Here is a 21,464-nt window from a genome sequence, read left to right on the forward strand (position 1 = left end):
GTACATGCCATCGATGCTGATCACAGGATGGCAATGCCTTCAATCCTGAATGGATGGTTGGAAAGTCCAGAAAATATAATTTAAAATTTGCACATCGAAATTTTTAGTTAGAAAGAAATCCCATGAAACAACAGTGTCGGGGTTTGCATTTTAGAGTATAGCCATATAATAAGATAATTTTGCATAAGATGGTTCTCATTTTTCATAAATATCAACCAATATCTTCTGTTTTTCATACCATGCTTTCTTATATAATACTATATATTGAAATTGCTCATTAACGACTGTCGCAATAGCTTCAATTTTAACACCTGGATCTTTCTTAAACAAATATCAGACTAATGTGCTAATCATCCTTCCACTTACATATTTGTGATCTCGACTCAATCCCGTAAACAAACAAGTGTGAGAACTCTTATATCTTATGATCTGAAAATATCCATGCCTTTTAAAAAATGTAGCATGAAGTCTCCATTTACATTCTTGTTTAGCATCTGATGATGCATATCGTATGGACCATAATTTTGAATGTGACTGAACTATATTATATATCCGATGCTTTCGAATGTAATAAAGATCAACAGCTCTCTTTAGCTCATCTTTACTTTGAAATATTAGACTTATAAAAAATTTAGTCATCGAGGAGTTTCAAAACTGATAGTCAGAGTTCAATCTTTAACCAGCACTAACACCACTACCATGATCTAAATTTAAGTTGCTAAAAAATTATGAAGGTTCATGCAAATGAGATTCAGGTTCTTCAATATTAATATCAGGCTGGTCTTCTTCATCACTATCTTCATCTTCATCATTGTTACTATCCTCATCAAGCCATTCTTCTTCAGTCTCATTCTTATCTGACTCAAAATCTTGGTTATTAGAATTTATTTCAGTGCTGACCCAATCATCGACCCCCATTTGAGTGTTGTATCATGCATTTACTGCTATTTTCATCATAGGAGAAGTCACCATAGGAGAAATCACCATAGGAGAAATCACCATAGAAGAAGTCGCTATAGGATTTAAATAATTGGACAACTAGGGCCAATAGTATTAGAATGTTATTCTGCAAACATGATCTCAACACCAATGGTTTGCACCATAGAACTTACGAAAGGCGAGGAAGGTCCAAGAGCATTGCCCTCTTAGGTTAAAAACCTACTAAAGTATCCAAACCTTAGTACCATCATTTAAGTAGTATTTTCAGTAGATGATACATCTTTCTTTTCAATATATAATTCAATATATCGATATTCTGAAAATTTTAAAAGAAATGTCAATATTTCTTGGATATCTTCATCATCATCAATTGGATCTAAGATATATTTGCTCTGCATTAACTATCCCGATAAATTAGGAGATCTCCACCTCAATTTGATTTCATATTTTTTTGTCTTAGGAATATCACTGTATAAATGGTCCAATAATTTTTGATGTGATAATGATGAAGATAGCATAACCATTCGGCTCGTAGGCTAACTGTACTATATGCCATCTTCACTATTTTTTATTGTGCTATCATAATATAATAGTAGATAAATTCGAGCACTGATCATTTTCTCAAAAAATTATATGACAATATCAAAATCAAAATATTTAGTATTAATAATTTATTTTAATAAAATAATTTACATAATAAATGCATCCTATCATCAACTAATAGGTAAAGATAAGTTCTATCTCATCCAAAAATTATATTAATTTTATAGATAATTACAGTAATCAAATGATAAGCACTAAGGATCGAAAAAAAATTTGACAGTATTTTTCTTTAGTTTTTCCCACACGACTGAAGATGTGTGAGAAGAACTAAAGAAAAATACTGTTCGAATTTTTTTTTGAATCCTTTGCATATTGTTTGATTACTGTAATTACTTATAGAATTAATTACAATTTTCGAACTATCCAAACTGGATAGACAATTGATCAATATATATAATTCTTCCATCCGTATAAAAATATATAAATATACGGATACCGTAGAATATATACATTAATCAATAAATGGATCTATGGTTCTATGCAATGTAATATATTTAAATTTTTTAAATTAGTCGTCTACTACAGTATCGAGTAGCATTGCAAACGAGCCGAGTTGGGTCGGACACTACCCCTAATCGAAAATTCTTTTCGGACTTCAGATCGGGCTTAGGCCTGATGATTTTAGAAAAAACTAAATTCGGACCTATTTTCAATAATATAACAAACAACATTAACACATTAACAGGTACATTAAATTAACGAATACATTAGCTGAAAAGAAGAGATGATAGAAAAAGCCTGGGGGGAGAGAGAGGGAGAGAGAGAAGAGGGGTGCACGGGGGGTGGGGGGGCAGCTGGGTGGGTGGTCGGGCGGGCAGAGAGTGAGAGAAGGAAGAGAGGGTCGGGGGTAGGGAGAGAGAAGGAAGAGGGCGTGGGGCGGGGGGGCGTCAGATAGGAGGGGAAGGGGGGTCTGGCCGGCGGCCGGGCAGGTAGAGGGAGAGAGAAGGAAGAGGGGGCTGGTGGGGGGGGGGGAGAGAGAAGGAAGAGAGGGCCGTAGGGGGAAGAGGGGGAGGGGGAGAGAGAAGGAAGAGAGGGCCGTGGGGGGAAGAAGGCGGGGAAGGGGGAGGGCACGACGGCTTACCGGCGGTAGGGCGTCGGATGAAAGGGATCGGCGTCGGCTTCGAAAAGAAGGAGCTTAAGGCACGGGAAGAAGAAGAAGGCTAGGGCCGACTGTTATATATATTATATAATAATTTAAAAATACCATTTCGAATGGTATTTTTAAAAGCACCATTTTGAATGGTATTTTTATTCTGATTTTTTTTGTGGGGTTTTACGTAGGTCAGAAATGAGTTGCTGACTGGACCAAAGAAACATCGTTTGAAATGATATTTTCTCAAAAAAATATTATTTTAAATGATATTTTTTAATTTTTATATTATTTTAATAAATAAGTTGAAATCTGTATTGAATAGATAAGAAAGTTAAAAAAAAAAAAATACGACAAAAGACTCAAACTTAAAATGTCTCTCTCTAAAATACCCCAAATATAATTCCTTGATTTGATTTGTGGGTAGCTCTTTAAAACCATTTGGCCTTCAGTTTATCGCTTGTCCTTTGATTTTTAATGGCCATTTTATTTTTCATTCCTGCACTAAACGTAAATTATGTAGAAAGATAAGTATGGAAGTGTATAAATTTTAATTTGCACATGAAGCATGCACTGATTTTAAAAAAAATGGTGAGGGGCTATTTGTGAAGTGGCAATCAAACCCACGACAAAAAAATCTATGGGTTCCAGATTTTATTCCCGGTGCCACCCAAGGTATTTAATTTATCCCTCGGGGGCCCATGCTGGTCGGAAAGCAATCCGTCGCCATCTCCGGGATTCATTCCCAAGCCCTTTTGTTTTTCTCCTCTTTTGGAGATCTCTTGTCCGTTTCTTAGTTCCCTCTCGAATGTCAATTCCCGATACTTTGTCCTATGTCGCACTTCTCCTGTTCCTCCTCCTGCTTTCGGGCTTCGTATCTTCCGCGGGGCCTGGGCGGTCCCTTCTCCGATCCCTCGGAGATGGCCCTGATCTCCCCGACGCCGCCGTGGACCTCAACAGCTCCAATTTCGATCGCGTCCTGAAGGAGTCTCAGGCGGCCTTTGCCGTCGTCGAGTTCTTTGCTCACTGGTATGCCAGCCTTTTTCTTTCTTTTTATCGTCAGATGATTCCAGGTGTTATTCCTCATTTTTCTCTCTAGTTATATCAGAAGTTTGATTAGAAATTCCTGCCTTTGAACCGAGAATTGGTCTGGGCATCTCTTGATTACTGGAAAGTTCTTTTTGTTGAAAAAAAAACTTTTTTTTACCTTAAAGCTAGGTTTTCATTTTTTTTCTCAGATGGTTCTGTCTTTTGGACACAATAAGTTGATTATGGAATATTCTAAAGATCACCCGCCGGATCACCTCTCAGTTGGTCCGACATCGAAATCTGAGGATTTTTTTTTTTATTTTTTTGGTGGCGATTGGTAGCCCTGACCCATTTGTACTGCACCAATATGGACTGCCGCATCAGCCTGGTGAACTGAGCGGTGATCTGACTGCTGATTGGTAGCAGCGCTCTTATCATCGTTCATTGAGGTGCCGCTACTTTCTTTGCAACTAAGTTTAGTCCTGATTACTGCTATTGATCCCTTCATACTCTTTTTGTTTGGGGTACTGATTGCCTTCTGAGGGATTCAGTATTTTAACAAGCTGTCTTTTGATTTGGACTTCTTATCTGAATCACTTGTCGCATTCAGGACTTGAAGTTTATTAGTATGGTTATCTGACCATTCACTTTAGTTCTTGAAAAAGCAAACATTGAATATTCATCTTGCGACTGTTCATTTATAAGTGAGTGGTTGCTCTTCTGATGGGAGTAGGTGAGCAAATTTCTTGGATGGAGTGATGGCATATTGGAGTTTGTAGTGAGTGTGAGATCAGTGGGAAGCAAACTGGTAGGGACTAGTTTTGAGAAGATTCCGGAAAAACTAACTCAAAATTCTAAGAAACAGGAATAAATCATCGAAACTTCATTCTAATAAATGTAGGGTCAGTCGGGGGATTGGTGCAGTTAGATACTTGTACAGTATTTTAGGTCACCAAGCTGAAGTATGCAATAATTTGATGTGTGCAATGTGGAAAAATAGAATGAGATTAAGAATAGCACATCATAAGGTACGTTTGAGGTAAGAAAATATCACAGTAGAAAGGAGGTAACATAAACAGAAATTAATGGAAAGAAGAAATATACTTGAGGGATGATTTAGAGAGAGAGAGAGAGAGAGAGGTTAGGAGGAAACAAGAGGGCCAAACCTGTCCAGAATTAGAAAAAAACAGCGTAAGATGTGTTCTAATGTGGAGCCATTGGCCCCTTTGTTAGGTTTTCATAATTTGTTTTACAAGTTAATTAGAACATTAACAACCAAGTAACCAATCATCTTATGAACATTCAAAACCGTTCTTGTAATTCAAAATTCAAAAAACTGGAGAACCCTATGTGTGAAAACACTTAAAATGTCCAAAAATCAATTCTTAATGACTTTGTGACTTGTCCTGCAAAACCTATTGTATAGGTGGACTCTTGCAGTTAGATCCTATTTAAATCAGGTGTTGAAAATTTGACTTTAAAAATTATTCAAAATAAAATATTTGAAAATCGGAAAGTGAATTATGTTTTTGATTTTTTTCTTCTCCATCAGATTCACATGAGTAGAGCTCGCTTATCTCATTTTTTGGTTTGTTAAAGGCTCAGCTTGTCTTTGGAGCAGTGAAAATAGATTACATGTGGACATTTGGAATGATGGGAGTAAGCCAGTTAAATTTGGTTTAAATTTTGGGTTGAATTACATGGAGTAAATTTATTATTTTATTGTCTTGGTGTTACATGAAATGTTGTCTTGAGAACTCTATTTTTTAAACTTTTTTCAGTTGGCAACTTGCCATATTGTAAGTCTAATCTCACGATTTCATCATTGTGCCTCCTTTCTATTTTATATGCTAATTCTGTATTATGTTTGATTCTACAGGTGTCCTGCTTGTAGAAATTATAAGGTATGTGAGCTTAACATTTGAAGATTTTTGCCTGGAATTCTTTGGAAGCTAACTTTTTGATCTTTTTTGAGCACCAATTTTGCAGCCACACTACGAGAAGGTTGCAAGGCTTTTCAGTGGGCCAGATGCACCACATCCTGGGATTGTTATCATGACAAGGGTTGACTGTGCAATGAAGGTATAGTGGCTCTAAGTTAGGATAAATTTTCTTTTCCATAGGTTAATCAGCCATGGATCTTGCTAAATCCTGTATTTTGGGTTTGTGTCTTTTGCATGTCCTTGAAAACTTGGACAGCTCTTGAATTCCTCTTTTTAATAGTTTTAATCGTAAGCCTGATACTCAGCTTAGGAAAGTAATGCAAGAAAGGGATGCACGTTGGTATTTCTAAATTATAGGATATTAGCAGTACTATCCTATGGAACACTTTTTATGCTTGTTAATAGATACTATGGCAGCAGTTGAAGAAAATTTTTTGGAGGTAAAAGAAAGATACAATGTGAAGTCATTCTTGCTTATAAATGTGATCGTGGTAAACAACTTTATAAACCCATGGAAATTTGTATCTGTCATCGCCACGATTAAATATTTTGTAAAATAAGCTTGTTAAATATTTTGCGGAAAGGTGAGTGGTCTCACCACAGTTATTATAGAACCGAATTGAGATGGTGCACCTAAACAAAAGGGTTCTAATCTTTTAGTTACCCTTAATTACTTAAAATTATTGCATTATTTAAACAATTTTATTTTAGTAATGCTATTATAAAAATGTTTTAGGAAGACTTGGAACTATGAAGATCAGTTACATTGCCAGATGCTGTGATGCTCATGAAAGGAGTATGTTTAGGGGATTACTCTTTAACTTACCATGGGGAATCTCTTTTTTTATGCTTCGTATGGATCATGAAATTTTCCATTATAGTTAATCTATAAACTGTTAAGGTGTACAGTTTATTTGACTATTGTGAGATTCATAGTCTTGGATAATATCACTGTATCACCAAATGGTAATTTGTGCTAACTGTTTAGATGCTCTAGTTTCAAGTAATTTTTGTTCACTTCTTGCATTCTTGTGATGGTTTGAATGGTTCACATTCATGGAGTAGCACCTTTAGTGATCAGTCTTTTATTGTGTTTGATTGTTTGGCAGCACAGATGAATAAGAATCTTTGTGATAGATTTTCAGTCAGCCATTATCCCATGCTATTATGGGGTCGACCACCTAAATTTGCATCTGGTCAATGGGATCCTAAGCAAGAGAAAAGTGAGATACAATTAATTGATGATGAAAGGACAGCAGATCGTTTGCTCAATTGGATAAATAAACGAATTGGCAGGTAAGTTATTGTGCATCTTTTTTTTTTAATGTTTCCATGAATCAGGAATCTGTGTGCACTAGCTTTTGCTGTGTTTTAATGTACATGATATTTTGAATTTAACGTATGAAAACATGATACTTTGATTTTAATGTGTGCATCCTAAAGATAAATATCAAAGTTTAAAATCTTGGTACTGGTACTTGTACCTGTAAAGGTTGCCAATCTGTTATGCTACCATGCTGACACATGCGGCTGGTAAAGGGTGCCAATTGTAGTGGTCATTGTTGGTCTGGTACTGTATGCCAGCATGGACAGGCATAGTGCCATACTTAAATCCTTGGATGAGACACAGTACATGATAATCATCTACTCTGAACATTATATGCTTATGGCATAGTTGCACTATGAACACACTTCTACTTGCTTAAAAAAGAGAGAACAAATTAAGTGTGCGCATCATTAGATCATAAGTCTACCTATTAGAAGCTACAAATGATTTAGGAAAGATGATATACTTGTACAGTTATATGGTACTCTTGTTTTCCCCATCTCAAGTATACAAGATCTCTTGACCAGAATTGAAAATGGACGGGTTACAATATATGCATCACTAGTACTAGGAGTATAATTATTATAAACTAAGGGCCAGTTTGATGAGATGAAAGAAAGGCATGACCCTGTAGCCAAGTGGAGTCAGAGAGTCAGATATTCACTTGGCCTTGGCTTTTTATAGTAGTTACTTTATTATTGGATTGGAAATATTAAGAACCTATTGTAGTTACTAATGACTTAATCTTGTGTAATCTTCCATACAAAAAGGACTATCCTGATTTTTCAGGTGCAATTTTGTAATTCTTGGTCGATAATTGTTATGGATTTTCATCCGACATGCAACAAACTTACTGAGGATTCATTTCCATATCTGACTGTTAATCTCCGCTGTTCCTAATATCTTGTTTGTTTTTTTATCTTGGAACATGGCAACGGACCTATATAGGATTTCTAGAGGCAGCTTAAAAATAAGTTGCAAGCAGATATGTATGCTTGCTTTCATATGTAAAAGATGTTGCATGTGCGTTGCTTCTTTTTATGTGTTGTATATATATGACAATAGTTGCTTTATCTTTATGCATTATTATATTAGTTCAACTCTCTTTCAAAGCATTTTTAATTAAAAAATTGTGTATCTTGTATGGATGAGTCCTATGGTAGATGGGTTTCGGGTTAACGTGGCAATTATATACTCTGACATTAGATTAGAAGAACAAGATACCTACAATTTTACAACTAATATCAAGGTCGAAATTTTGTTTTTTAGAATGTGTTAACATTAAAACCAATAAGTGTTAGTTGGTTTCTAGCCAAACAAGCCATATTTAAAAAATAGCTTATCTAATATATATATATATATTAAAATGGAGGCATTTGCATTGGCAGGACCTTCGTTTGACACGTGGGGTGTTAGGAAAAGGGGGAGGAGCCGCATGGCCTAAACTTCCCTATTCGCCTGTTTTGTTTGCTTCAAGCCTCCCACCTGATTGAGACTCCTGAGGATGGAAAAACTTGGGAAAAACATAGAAAAATCAATGAAAACAAGGGAAAGACGAAAAAAATTGAAAGGTAAGACCATCCACCACCGTCCCACCAGCTAGATCCATGCCCTCAAGGTGATCTATGGCACCCATGAGGACGCCGTCCGCCGCCAGTTCTGTCGGTTGATTGAGATCCTCCACACCACCGACAACCCCCATGTGGTCCGATGCCATGGCTTCTATGATCGGGTATTAGAGATCTAGGTCCTCCTTGAGTACATGGATGGCAGCTCCCTCGACGGCCGCCGCATCACCGCTGAGCCCGTCCTCACCGACGTTGCCTGACAGGTCCTCGCTGGCCTTGCCTATCTCCACCACCGACATCAAGCCCTCCAATTTTCTCACCAATGCTACCCGCCAGGTCAAGATCACCGACTTCAGGGTCAGCGAGATCTTGGCCCAGACCATGGAACCCTGCAACTCCTTGGGGACGATCGCCTACATGAGCCCCAATTGGATTAACAAGGACCTTAAAAAGGGGGTCTATGATGGCTTCTCCGGTGATATTTGGAGCTTCGGCCTCAGTATGCTCGAGTTCTTGCTGGGGCGGTTCCCCTTCAAGGAGCAGCTAGGGTGGCAGGGCGGGGATTGGGCTAGTCTCGCTAGCCTCATGTGTGCCATCTGCTACTCCAACCCATCGGAGGTGCCGCCCACAGCCTTGTCGGAGTTCCGAAGCTTCATCGCTTGCTGCCTCCAGAAGGAGCCCCACCACCGACTTACTGCCCCCTAGCTCTGCTCTTCCGCTTCATCACCCAGGCTCAGGTCATCACCCCGGTGGTGCCGTCTCCACTAAATAATTTGATACTGCTGATGTAGAATTAGTTTTTTACTTCCCTACTTGAAATGTCCTTTATTTATTCTTTTCGCCAAGTTGGATTGCAAAGAGGACAGAAGGCATATGATGGGTAATAAATTTTTGTTTTCTTAAAAAATATCTTCTTTTTAATTAGTTTCGGACTCTTCATGTTTTCCTTATTATATATCGGTGTTAAATGAAAGTTGAGATTGAAATGGAGATTTCTTTACGAGATGATGGTGATGGGACAGAGATTTCAAGCAAGAGAGAGGAATGATAGTAAAAATATAGGTACGATACAATGGTTTATGCTGCATCTTCTTATCTCTCTTTATATGAGAAATTGGAATCGGTTTATTGTACCAAAATAGTAAATGCTTTCCAAAATCTCTCTCTCTCACACACTCTCTCTCTCTCCATATTATCATGCTTTTACTTTTTGGGAGATCCATGGGGAAGGAGAGTACCTGAGGGAGATCGGAGGGAAAACCTAGGGAAAATGTAGGAGAAATCAACGAAAATAAGGGAAAGACAGAAAAAACTTGAAAGGTAAGACCTTTTCCCATATAGATTGATCATTCGATTTTCGTTTCACTTCTTTTTCTTGGGAGATCCATGGGGAAGGAGAGTATCCGAGGAAGATTGGAGGGCTTTTTAGGTTTCGATTGGAGGTTTAGGAACACGTGCCAATCGATAACAGGTGGAACCAGCACGGGCTCAACAGGGATAACATCAAGGGCAGCTATCGCGACCTCCACCCTGGCTCGGTCAGCCGCCTCCACTAGAGCGACAGCGGCAAGCCTTGAGTCCTATTTGACTCAAACCGGCCATGCCCCCTTGACGTCCTATGGGCCCCCTATGACCTGTACGTCCCCGCTTCACGAACCACCTCCCCACGAACCACCTCTTTATGGCGTGTCATATCTTCCACCACTTTTTTTTTTTTTTTACTTTTTTCTTTTTTTGCCTCGCTCCTTTATATTCTCTTTCTTTTATTTTTTATTTTCGTTTTTTACACTTTCGTGGTCTCACCATTTACTCACCGGTCTCCATCTTTTTCTTTTTCATTCTGTGGTGTTGGCTTGCACTAATATGTCCGTTTCCTTACTTGCTGAACATTAGTTTTGTGAGATAGAATGTGGTGTTTTGAAAGCTTAGGTAGGAGTTATGCTTGGAATCATAGAAACCAATTTTAAAACAAAGTCTTTTGTGTTGGAGTGAAGAAAAATAGATATAATAAAATATTTATGCACGCCAAAATATATAAATACAAACTATTTAGAATCATAGATTTTTTAAATAGATAACGTGCATGAATCATAGATATTTTTAGAATAGACATAATAAAATAGATAAATAAAATCATATATTATTTTAAAAAAATCACATCCCATGCATTGCATGGGGTTATAAGCTAGTGTAATGTAATAATGAAAATTTCTAGAAATACTAAAAGATAATATATAAATATTTATACAAAGAAATAATATAAAATTGAATGTTTAATTTCAAATGAAAGCAGCAATTTATGAAGAGAATTAATACCCAGTCTATTGTCATTGCAACCATTAAGTTTGATGATCATGCCATCTTCCTTGCCTTGTTAAAATTTGAATTTACTGTTTGTTGGAGGCAAAATGTTCCCTAGCAGTGAGGACTAGGGAATATTGTAGCTCCCTAAACTGCCTAGTTCGGAACGTACCAAGCCGCACTGGAGGTGGACTGGCATGATTCTGCCCCTTGATTTAAGAAATTGGCAAGGGAGGGGGAGAGAGAGAGGGAGGGAGAGGGAGAGAGGGAGAGAGAGGGGGGGCTTTTGAGCCTCCATCTCCTCCAGCGCACAAGAACAAGGGCATCGGTCCCTTTTTGTGAATTTTTTATAGTGAAGTTGGTACTTAAAAAAAAGGCTCTGCCCCTATATTCTTGTGCGCCAGAGAAGATGGGGACTCAAAAGCCTCCCCTCTCTCTCAGCTTCTCTCTCCCACTCCCTCTCCTTCTCATCCCTCTCTGTCTCTCTATCTTCCTCTCTTTCCTTCTTCCTCTCCCCCTCCCTCGCTGTTCTGTTGTGTCGGCACGGACCCAGAACAGAGTGGAACAGCACAGTACCGTATTGACTGTATCGCCAGAAAACCAGTATGGATCTTGGTATCAGCGAAGCAAACCTTGGTAAGGCCAATCTTTGTGGTCCATTTAAAAAATTACAATACACTGAAAACACAAGTGCTATGTTTCTACATTTTTTTGAGAATACCGACAGTGGAGGAAAATTTGTTCTGCTTTTGCTGAAGATAACACTCATAAAGTATAATGCTTTTGGAGCAAATCATAGAAGTATTCTAAAGGCATATGCTGTCAACGTCTGACTCAACCAGTTCCTTTTTTATGCTATTTTGTATATTACTTGCTTTCAATTTAAAATTTCTAAGATTGGATAATGTATATCTTTGGAATTTTAAAACCATTTCTGCTTATTGTTCTCAAACATGCTCGTGAAAGATCTTCTCTGTTAAATTTGAAACAGACATCATGTGCAAATGTAGCAGAAAGAAATTGCTTGTTGAGAATGCCATTTCTTTGCCATCATTTAGTTGCTGAGTATTATGGAAAACTGCCTAAAATTTTCTTTAGTCATGTGACTGTAATGATTATGGTGGACATTAGTGCAATGGTAGGGTTGCTTTATTATGACCTAGGTGTCATGGGTTTGGTACATGGAAACAACCTGTCTGCATTCTAGGGTAAAGCTATGTACATCTGACCCTCTCCATATCTTGCAGTGGCAAGGCCCCATGCACTAGGCCATCCTTTTATATATGGCTTTGTCATGAGTGATCAAAGCAGATTTTAGAAATCTCTCATCTGAGATAGATGGTGACTCTAGAAATTTTATGTTGACATTTGAACTGGTTATATTTTTCCATCCCTTTTCTTTTTTTCCCATTTTATATATTTTTCTGTATTTGTGGCTGGTAGATTTTTAACCTGTCACCATGATCTGCAACATTATGTTTTCTGCATTTGATTTAGGTAGTAGAATTGGTATGTCGAGTTAGTTGTTGGTACATTTATCTTTAAAAGTCCATGGTAACTTGTTACTGTTAAATCCCAGATAAGCTCCTATATTTGATATGTATGCAATGTTTCTGATCTATGCAGCTCATTCAATTTAGATGATGAAAAATATGAGAATGAAAATACACTTCCAAGGAACGCCTCTAATGTTGAACAGGTATTTTGTGATGGGAAATCATAATGTTATCCACCACTGCATGCTTTATTGTTATTCTGCTTGAATTGAATTTTATTTACCCGTGCCATTTCCTTTCAAGCATATGAGACTAAATTATTATTTACTCATTTCAAAGATTGCTCGGGCTATTTATGATGTCGAGAAAGCAACAGCTGGTGCATTTGGCATAATATCGGAACACAAGGTCGAGCTTTTTCTTCTTGGATTAGATTTATAAGCTATTGTTTTTTTAAACAAATTGCACTTATAATTCTGTTGTTCTTGTACAATTTGCAGATGATCAAGTCAGAGACTCGAGCCCCACTTATAAAGTTCTTGCAGCTTTTAGTCACCCATCATCCTTCTAAAAGGTCAAGTATCAGACTTTTATGCATCTAAGACAATGAAGTTTGTGGTTGCTTACTCTGGTGTTTGGTTATTAGGTGTCAAAGGGGAAGCGCTGAGATACTTGTAAACTTTGATGATCTTTGGCCTTCAGATCTTTTTCCAGTCAGTTCTCAAGAGATCACCACATTGCAGGAAAGGAACACGCTAAAGAGTTACTTGATCTGTGGCAAGGAAGCCCCTCGCGGACATTGGGTGGGCATCTTGCTTCTTTGGACTATTCTGTTCTCTAGTAGACTGATTTCTTTTTGTATTTAAACATTAGTAGGTATTTTTTTTTGGAAATGTGGGTAACTGATATCTTGGTTCAGTCAACTTGCCGTAGAATTGAATTGTACAGTTATTATTTCTTTCTCTCTCTCTCTTGAAAAACAAAAAGAACTTATGACATATCTAGCATTAGAAAAAGAAATCCATTTACAACTTTTATAGAAAGAAAATTCCTTGGGGAAAATGTGATTGGAAACGCCCAATAAAAGGTTCTTACAAGTACAGGTTTCAAGGCAACTTTTTTATGAGCAGGAAACCTTTGGTTTTTGCCAAGGGAAAGCTCGAATACTTAGATTCTATTGATCTTGCTTATTCTTAATTCAGCTACCTTTGTTGTTTCCTAAAAAGGGATGAGTTTTCTTTGCTCAAAGACAAAGGTGGTGCATGTGGATTAGGTAAAAATAAATTCAGTTCCACTCTTCACAGGTCAAGCCGGAACCTCATATCTGAATTGTGTCATTCTAAATCATTCATCTCAACTTAAACCTCAACATGTTGCATTCAATTCTATGAATTCTGATCCAGCTTGCAAAGACCAAATAAACTTAACTTGATACTGATTTATCTTCTTACTTCTAAACCAGACCTCTAAAATAAACCCAACTTAAGTGAACCTGCCTTAAGTAAATGGATCTATTTTGGATCCTCAATTTGTAACAAATCTCGGGCAGGTTTATTTCATGTTAGACCCAAATCCTATGAAAGTCATCTGGGTATGTATTCATGCTAATGCTTTTCGCCTCTCTTTCCATTTAGTTATTAGAAATAGCATTTCAATTACATGATTACCAGAAACCAAATATCTAAAGCTTCTTCTTGAAGCACTTTCATGGACGTGCTTAATGAGAATTCCCTTTCTCAAAAGCCAAAGCAACAAAAAACAATTGGATGGATAAGTTGGTTTCATGCATAGTTAACTCAAATGACTAGAAGAGACTACATTTATTCAACCAAGTCATAGTTTTCTCACTAGAAGTCTGAAACTTACATAGATGCCCTTTAAAAATTTGCATAAATGAATTTACTGTTAGTTATCATGCTCCTTGATTCTTGGGCATTTTTGTCTGAAATTTTCCTTTTGAGGAAGGGTGCTAATCCTACCTTGATTGTTTTTTGTTTTATAGATATTTGGGATTATAGTCAGTTAATTCTACAATCTTTCTTCATTTACTATATCCGGGTCTCTTTTTGCTTCACTCAATCCTTTTATTTCATGGAAACCATGAAAAATGCCTGATCTTGACCTTTAAATGACCTTTAAACTGGTCAACACTTGGTCTTTTCAAAGTTCCTTTGAAACCTCACCAGCCATGGCCATTGCCATGACCGAATCTGGTAACAAAAGCATCTCGAATTCTTGGAAGCTAAATTGTTCTATTTGGTGTAATTCAAGAAATAACTATCATTCCTCACAAGGTTTTAAATACTGGTACCGAAGCCTATATGATCTTTCCATCAGAACACTATGGCACCAATACAGTAGTGGTACAGAGAGTACATACCAGAACATCAAAAACAGGAAAAAGAAAAACCATCAATACTGACTGATATGGTAATGCCAATATGCACAGGCATGGATTGGTATGACGGGTATTTACTGTTTCAACTGGTTTCAACATCCCAGCAGCCATGGTACTGCCTGTTTCATATCAGAATGGTATGGTTCTGATAGTACTGTTCTATTCTGGCAGTTTTGAATCCATGATTCCATGTCCTTGGGTGATACAGCTAAAATAATATCACATCTCTTTCATCATATTTATCCACCTATAATGTTGTACATATTTAGCACATGCTACATTATGTAAAACATTTTGCATGACCTGCTTATTCATGTTGCAATTTTTCTCCATATTCATTTATACAAAATCATATTGCAGATTTTTTGTCGTGGCAGCAAAAATGATACGAGAGGCTTTAGGTATTGAATTCCTTAGCTTTCCAAGAACAATCCATGCTTTTGTTTCTTTATATTTAATTATGTACAGAATGAGCTTGTGTTTATGGCAGAAATGATCAAGAACATAAGTTCCTATAACTTTGTTGCTTGAAGTCAAGATTTTAGATCTATGTTTAGAAAGGAATATATTGTAATTAGAACCTTGATAACTTTATAAAAATAAAATTCTAAAAATCAGATTAAACTGGCCGTGTAATTATGTTTGTAGTTAAAACTGATATTTGAACCCTAGAATGCCCTCTTTTAATTTTCGGCAATGTAGAGGTACTACTAGATCTTGGAAGATCTTTCTAATGAACCTAGGTTTGGCAAAAAAACAAGAAGATTGCACATATGCATGGGACTAACTGTCAGGCCTTTCAGTATGATAAATTTACCAGTTCACCAAGCAACACATTTTCACAAATTATATTACTAAATTGTGAGATATCTTCATAATCAAGCATGGGAAACCCCACCTAACAAGCCTTGGTGAATAACTTATTTGTTATTTATTGTTGATTGACAGTTTTCATCCCTAAAAGTCCTCATCCTTGAACATCCTAAAAAAATTTTTAAAAAAAATGGTTAGGGTGCCAATGGGTCAAGTCACAAAATGATGCCTAGTGTAACCTTAGGCCTGAACCTGTGCTGGCCTGGATCAGGCCCAAGAGTCTCGTGCTCCAGCTAGATCCTACCGAACCCAGACCAGGCAGGAGGGTCTCATGCTTGAGTTCAACCCATCCACTAATGTTATGTTGGGCCAGGCTTGGCTCAAGTCAGGCACCCGATCATTTTAGGACAACATCTAAAGCGCAGAGCCATCTCGAAAACTTTTGGGCTTCCCAAAATATTGAGCTAAAGATCCCAGCCTGGGACCTGTTTAGCTTTTTGGGGCCAGGTCATCGGGCCACTCATGCCAGTTGGTCCATTGACAGCCCTAGATGCTTCATGATTCCGTCCCTATTTCTGTTCCTTTCGAAACTTCCAATTTATGCCACCTTATAAGGACAGTTGTCAAATTTGACCAGGTTATGTTTCTGGGTGAAGATGAACTAGGACCCAACTTGATATCGTTTTTAAGTTCTGTATGTTATGATTTTCACAAGGAGACTGTAACCTTTAGGATAGAAGCTTCTTTCCTTTTTTTTTTTTTAAATTTTTTTTATTCTTTTTTTTTTTTTGGTAGAAGAACCTTGTAGTTGGCTCTGTTATGTCATATGGGGTGACTAAAAACAAAATTCCATGTCTGTCTGCTAAGCACCCATGTTAAGGGAGGTTAATCTTGGCTAAAGAATTCCAAACCTGAAAAATAAGGGGGAACTTTTAAGGCTAAGCAACCTACCAAAATACCAATTCGATAATCTCTATCTCTGAGCTTTCGTTTTATCTCCAAAGCACCACCTACTATCCTCACTTGAGGAGATGAATGGCTTACTGAACATGTTGTTCTTATACAGCTGCCTGTGTTGCTTTAGTTTGATACAAATTATGGGGACATCTGCAAGTATCTCGGAAATATTTATTTTGGTTGAGTATGAATTTATTTTGAGTGAAATGCAGAGGTTGTAACATTTAGGGGTTTGTAACATCCTTTGGAAACATCTAATGTGGAATAAACATTACAACTAACAAAAATCTAGTAATTAAGTTATTGCTTTGCAACAAAGTATGGGATGTTCAGATTCGGAAAACTCTGAACCAAGAAGGGGAGGGAGTGTGTGGTTAAGGGTGTTGGGAAGTAATGGCTAAATAAGTGGAGTATTTTGGGGGTTTTGAAACACCCCTTGAAAAAATCTAGTACAGAATAAACATTATAACTAATGATCTTGTTCCTCTTTTTTTTTTGGTAAGGTTTGCTATTGCTTTTTAGCAAAGTGCAGGACATTTAGATTCAGAAAACTTGGAACCACCAAGTGGGGATGGTTTGGGATGTTACAAAGTTATTGCTATGTGGGAGTGAAATTGTAGAGCAGGTACACCACTCTTTGCAGAAGATTCCAGCTACCAAATCCTTGATTGAACAAGTTGTGTACAATCTTTGCAATAAAATAGAAGAATTTGCTACAAGCGTGGCAACCTATATTCTTTAAAGGGCATTGACACCAATATAAAGTGCAGCCCTGGAAACCACAGATTAAGCCATTTCACTTGTTCATGAATATCAGTACTTTGTGTGATGAGATTAGAAGGGTAACATACTCATCATCCGAACTTAAATTGATAGAATGATTGGTGCTGATTTAGTTTCTCTGCAAATATTTACTTGGTGGCTCATAATATTTTTCCATCAGTGGTGCTTGAAAGCTTCATCTAGTATAACTCTTGGTGTCTGTTGTTGGTCATCCAGCTGGATGTTCAATGGTCTCACATGAGATCAAATGAGAAATGGAAGCAGATTGACCATTAAAAAAAAAAAAATCAAACAGTTGACCAACTGAGACTCCTGGCACAATTCGATCCCATCTCCTCTCTTTGCATTAATAATAAATTACGCATCTCAGCTGATGCCCTCTTCTTTGATTAACTAGTGCAAGAATCACAACCGTTCTTTCTACATGACATGTGCATCACATATTAACATCTAGTATCAGGTAACATAATCATATCTTCTTGATAGGTGGCATTAAATATGTTACATGCCTTTTGCCTTGTGGGTTCAAATGCATTACTTACAGAATGCAATAAAAAAATGTTATTTTCACTTATGTGGTCGTATATTTTGCAGCTGTGGCCTCTGGGTTCTATTACATTCTCTATCTGTTAGAGTCATTGATGGAGAAAGCCAATTGACTTTCACAGCCATGTGTGATTTCATCCATAATTTCTTCATCTGTGAGGAATGTCGCAGGCATTTTTATGAGATGTGCTCAAGGTATGAATGATAAAAAGCAAATATTCAATTCAATGTGCTGTCTATACATCTCATTATTAAAATTTTGCTTGCAGTGTTTCAGTCCCATTTAAGACAACTCGCAACCTAAGCCTTTGGCTATGGAACACTCATAACAAAGTCAACGAGAGGCTAATGAAAGAAGAAAAAGAATTAGGAACTGGTGACCCAATGTTCCCCAAGATTATATGGCCCCCAAAACAACTCTGCCCATCATGCTATCCTTCTTCTAGCAGGAAAATAACTGGCACAAGTCAAGTAGATTGGAATGAGGATGAGGTGTTCAAGTTTTTGGTTCAATATTATGGCAAAACTCTCATGTCTTCGTACAAGGATGCAAGCCTTGGCAGCAACAGGATTGATGAATCAGTGGCAGATGATATCACCACCTCAACAAATGCAGTTGCTGTACCGCTTGGAGCTGCCCTGGCCATTGCTTTTGCCAGCTGTGCGTTTGGGGTGCTAGCTTGCTTTTGGCGGACACAACAGAAGAATCGGAAGTACTTACACCAACTACATTCTTTAAAGAACATATGATTGATAGGAGGGTAATCATCAGTATAATTGGCTTTGTTAGCAAGGCATCAGCTAATAGGAATGTAAGTAGTGCTTGTGGAGGAGTTGACTCATTCTTCTCTTTTCTTTCAATTCCATATTTCAGGCAAAGAAAGAATCGGGGCTGAAATGATTCCAGTGTTACTCAGGCACAAATGCTGTTAACTGAGCTGCATGGCATCATGGATGTCTCTCGGGACCATTTCCCTTGTGATCTCTTTTAATATTTCTCAAATTATTCCTGAAGGCCATGAAATATATGTTATTGTTGCAATTTTGGAGAGGAATACAAAGCACATATACATTGAAAAAAAGGAAAAGGTTGTGCAGTTTAGCAATTTAGAAACTTTATGCTCTTTTACACCAAATACTTGTGTCCATGTCAAGATATTTTGATTGCTATCTGGTTGTGAACAGGTTAGAAACTCTGACCACCATGCCCATTTGAGCATGGGATCTGAACAGCTCATGTTTCTGTTCGGTCCATTGTTGGGTTTTGTTGGTAATCTCTACATTGGATGATTCATTTTGGGGTTTTGATATGGTCAGCACACTTTTCTCTGTCTTCTCTCTATGTTGGAGAATGCGAATGGATATGGTGATGGGACGCCTAGACAAGCTCATGACGATTGAGGTAAGGAAACAGGATAACCGCAATACTTGAAAAATTGGAACTGGTTGTTATCAAATGCAAAAAAGAAGAAGAAGAAGGAACTGGCGAATCATGTGGATCCAGACAAGCTCTACATTATATCATTTTTGCAAAAATGAAACAAGGTAATGGTGGGATTTTCTACCAAAAAAAAAAAAAAAAAGTAATGGTGGTATGTCATCTATTGCAATTACCCAAGTCAGATACTCAGAGAACAAGAGCCCCATCTTTTCTATTTTCTACGTCAAAAATGCATCTTGAATCTGGAAATAGTTTAGATTTGAAGGGCCCTTAATAACCATCCAGAATTCAAATGGAAGTTTCAATTAAAGAGAAGATATGGAGCTTGTAAGTTTCATTGTCACAGAGGCCATCTACTCGACCAACAATGTGATAAATAGCACAAGGTTTTGAACACCCGAGTCCTATCATCACCAATTGTTGTAGATCATAAAATATTTCTGAGGAGCATATTCAGAAGTATGGCGGAATACCTAAAAGACTACAATTCAAGCTGACATTGATGGGTTTACGCTCGTTTTGCTCGCACTTAAATTTAGAGTCTGCAAATGATGGCCTGAAATTTAGATAAATACTCGCCACCAGTCCATGGCACTTGAATTATGGCCCTATGTGGTGATATTATCTTCATTTCCTCCAGTTTATTTTTCTCTCTCGGGGTTACGTCATAAAGAAGAAAAAGGTTACCATGCTAGAGTTGTTATATATTCAAGTCATAGAATGGCCTCCCCAGCAGGCTTAAAAGTTAAGCTCCTATGGCAAAGAGCAGCTAGCCTGACTGATGTACTAAGAGCACTGCAAGGTGCTGTTACATTTGATGTAACACCAGCTTCTTTATCAACTGACATCGGCAGCATCCATAGATAACAACACATCAAACGGAACGAGAGGATAAAAATATTACTTAGTGCACCATATTTCTTTGGATAAATTATGTTTCAAATTTTTAAACTAAATCAGAATTTTTTAAGTGATTTCTAACCTATAAAATTTTAAATTTCAGTCCTCCAACTATCTAAACCCCTTTAATATTACCTCCGGGATGGATTCCGATAAATTTCTCTCATCAAAAATCTGACTTGGCAATCTCCGGTGCAAACGTGGACAATCTTCAAATTAGGTGCTGACGTGGCTGAAAATAATTTTAAAAACTAATTGATGATGTGGCCAAAACGGATGATTAGACAGTCCAAACCATCTGAAGGAATGTTTTGTGCTATATTTTTCTGCCTATGTTTTAATCTCAGAAGAAGCGACTCTTCGTCTCCAATCGAAATCTGTTCTTCCCCCAATTCGAAGAGGAAGTTTTCGGCATCGCTCCATTTCATCTTCCTATAATATATGTTGGAGTTGTGCATTCGTCATTTCTTTTGTGCAGTGTCCGTCGGCTGGCATTCTTTGCTATCCATTGTATTTGACGTCTTTCTTTCCTGTCGAACTAAGGTATTTATTTTAGATTTTTAATATTCGATTTATAATCTGCATGTATGTAATGTTTTTGAAATAGGGTATAGAAATTTAGAAATTTTGATGTTTTTATTTTCCTATTATGAAATCAAAGATTTGTGTCAAAGAGAGTCAATAGACTAGGGCACAAATCTCTTTATGGTCTGCGGCAGTTGTTGAAATGGGTTTGGAAAGGATTCACCGGTTTGTATGGTGCAAACATGGACATTTGAAGTGTACTTTGTATACTCGATTTATACTGAAGTGAAGATGTTGGGTACTATCAGTTAGAGGTCCTCATGCTTATATATTTATATTTTAAATGGTCCTCATTCTTCATTATATGTCTATGTTGAGTGCTATAATTGAATTTATGCTTTCTGTTATTTGAAGTTGAACATTTTGTTCTTTGAAGTTTATAGGTTATTTGTTTTTTGAAGTTCAATGATTAATCTTTTTGTATGCATACATATATTATTAGGCAGTAGATTGCTTACTACTGTGCTTTTGTTAACATATATTCTTTGGTTATTCTTTTAACATGTATCTTTGTGGTCCTCACAATATATGTTCGTTTTTAAAAATGATCACTAATCTTTAAATAATATATAATTTTGGTCCTCAGAGCATTAGTGGATATGGCGTCCAATATGTTTTCTATCATAATTTATCATGGTGGAAAATTTATATTTAGACCTAATGTAAGATATGTTGGAGAGCAAATTTCAATTTTTGATAATGTAGATTCTGATAGATTCTCTATTCTAGATATGGAGAGCATGTT

General features: G+C 37.1%; 1 protein-coding gene across 3 annotated transcripts; it reads left to right on the forward strand.

Annotated features, from left to right (window-relative positions):
- The first annotated feature begins 3,268 nt into the window (after positions 1-3,268).
- LOC105047058 (sulfhydryl oxidase 1) lies at positions 3,269-19,028 on the forward strand. Of its 3 annotated transcripts, none has more exons than XM_010925849.4 (12): positions 3,269-3,661; positions 5,541-5,565; positions 5,651-5,743; positions 6,719-6,900; positions 12,427-12,499; positions 12,636-12,704; positions 12,797-12,870; positions 12,943-13,099; positions 15,055-15,095; positions 17,842-17,988; positions 18,063-18,554; positions 18,668-19,028. In XM_010925849.4, the coding sequence occupies exons 1-11, from the start codon at positions 3,273-3,275 to the stop codon at positions 18,541-18,543; spliced, it is 1,731 nt and encodes a 576-aa protein (XP_010924151.2). In that variant the 5' UTR covers positions 3,269-3,272; the 3' UTR covers positions 18,544-18,554; positions 18,668-19,028. The 3 variants fall into 3 exon arrangements, with proteins under 3 accessions (XP_010924151.2, XP_010924152.2, XP_010924150.2); XM_010925850.4 differs by having other exon boundaries at positions 18,063-18,506; XM_010925848.4 differs by having other exon boundaries at positions 18,063-19,028.
- Positions 19,029-21,464: the final 2,436 nt, after the last annotated feature.

Source organism: Elaeis guineensis, chromosome 6 (assembly GCF_000442705.2).
Source record: "Elaeis guineensis isolate ETL-2024a chromosome 6, EG11, whole genome shotgun sequence".
In the NCBI taxonomy this organism is placed as follows: domain Eukaryota; kingdom Viridiplantae; phylum Streptophyta; class Magnoliopsida; order Arecales; family Arecaceae; genus Elaeis; species Elaeis guineensis.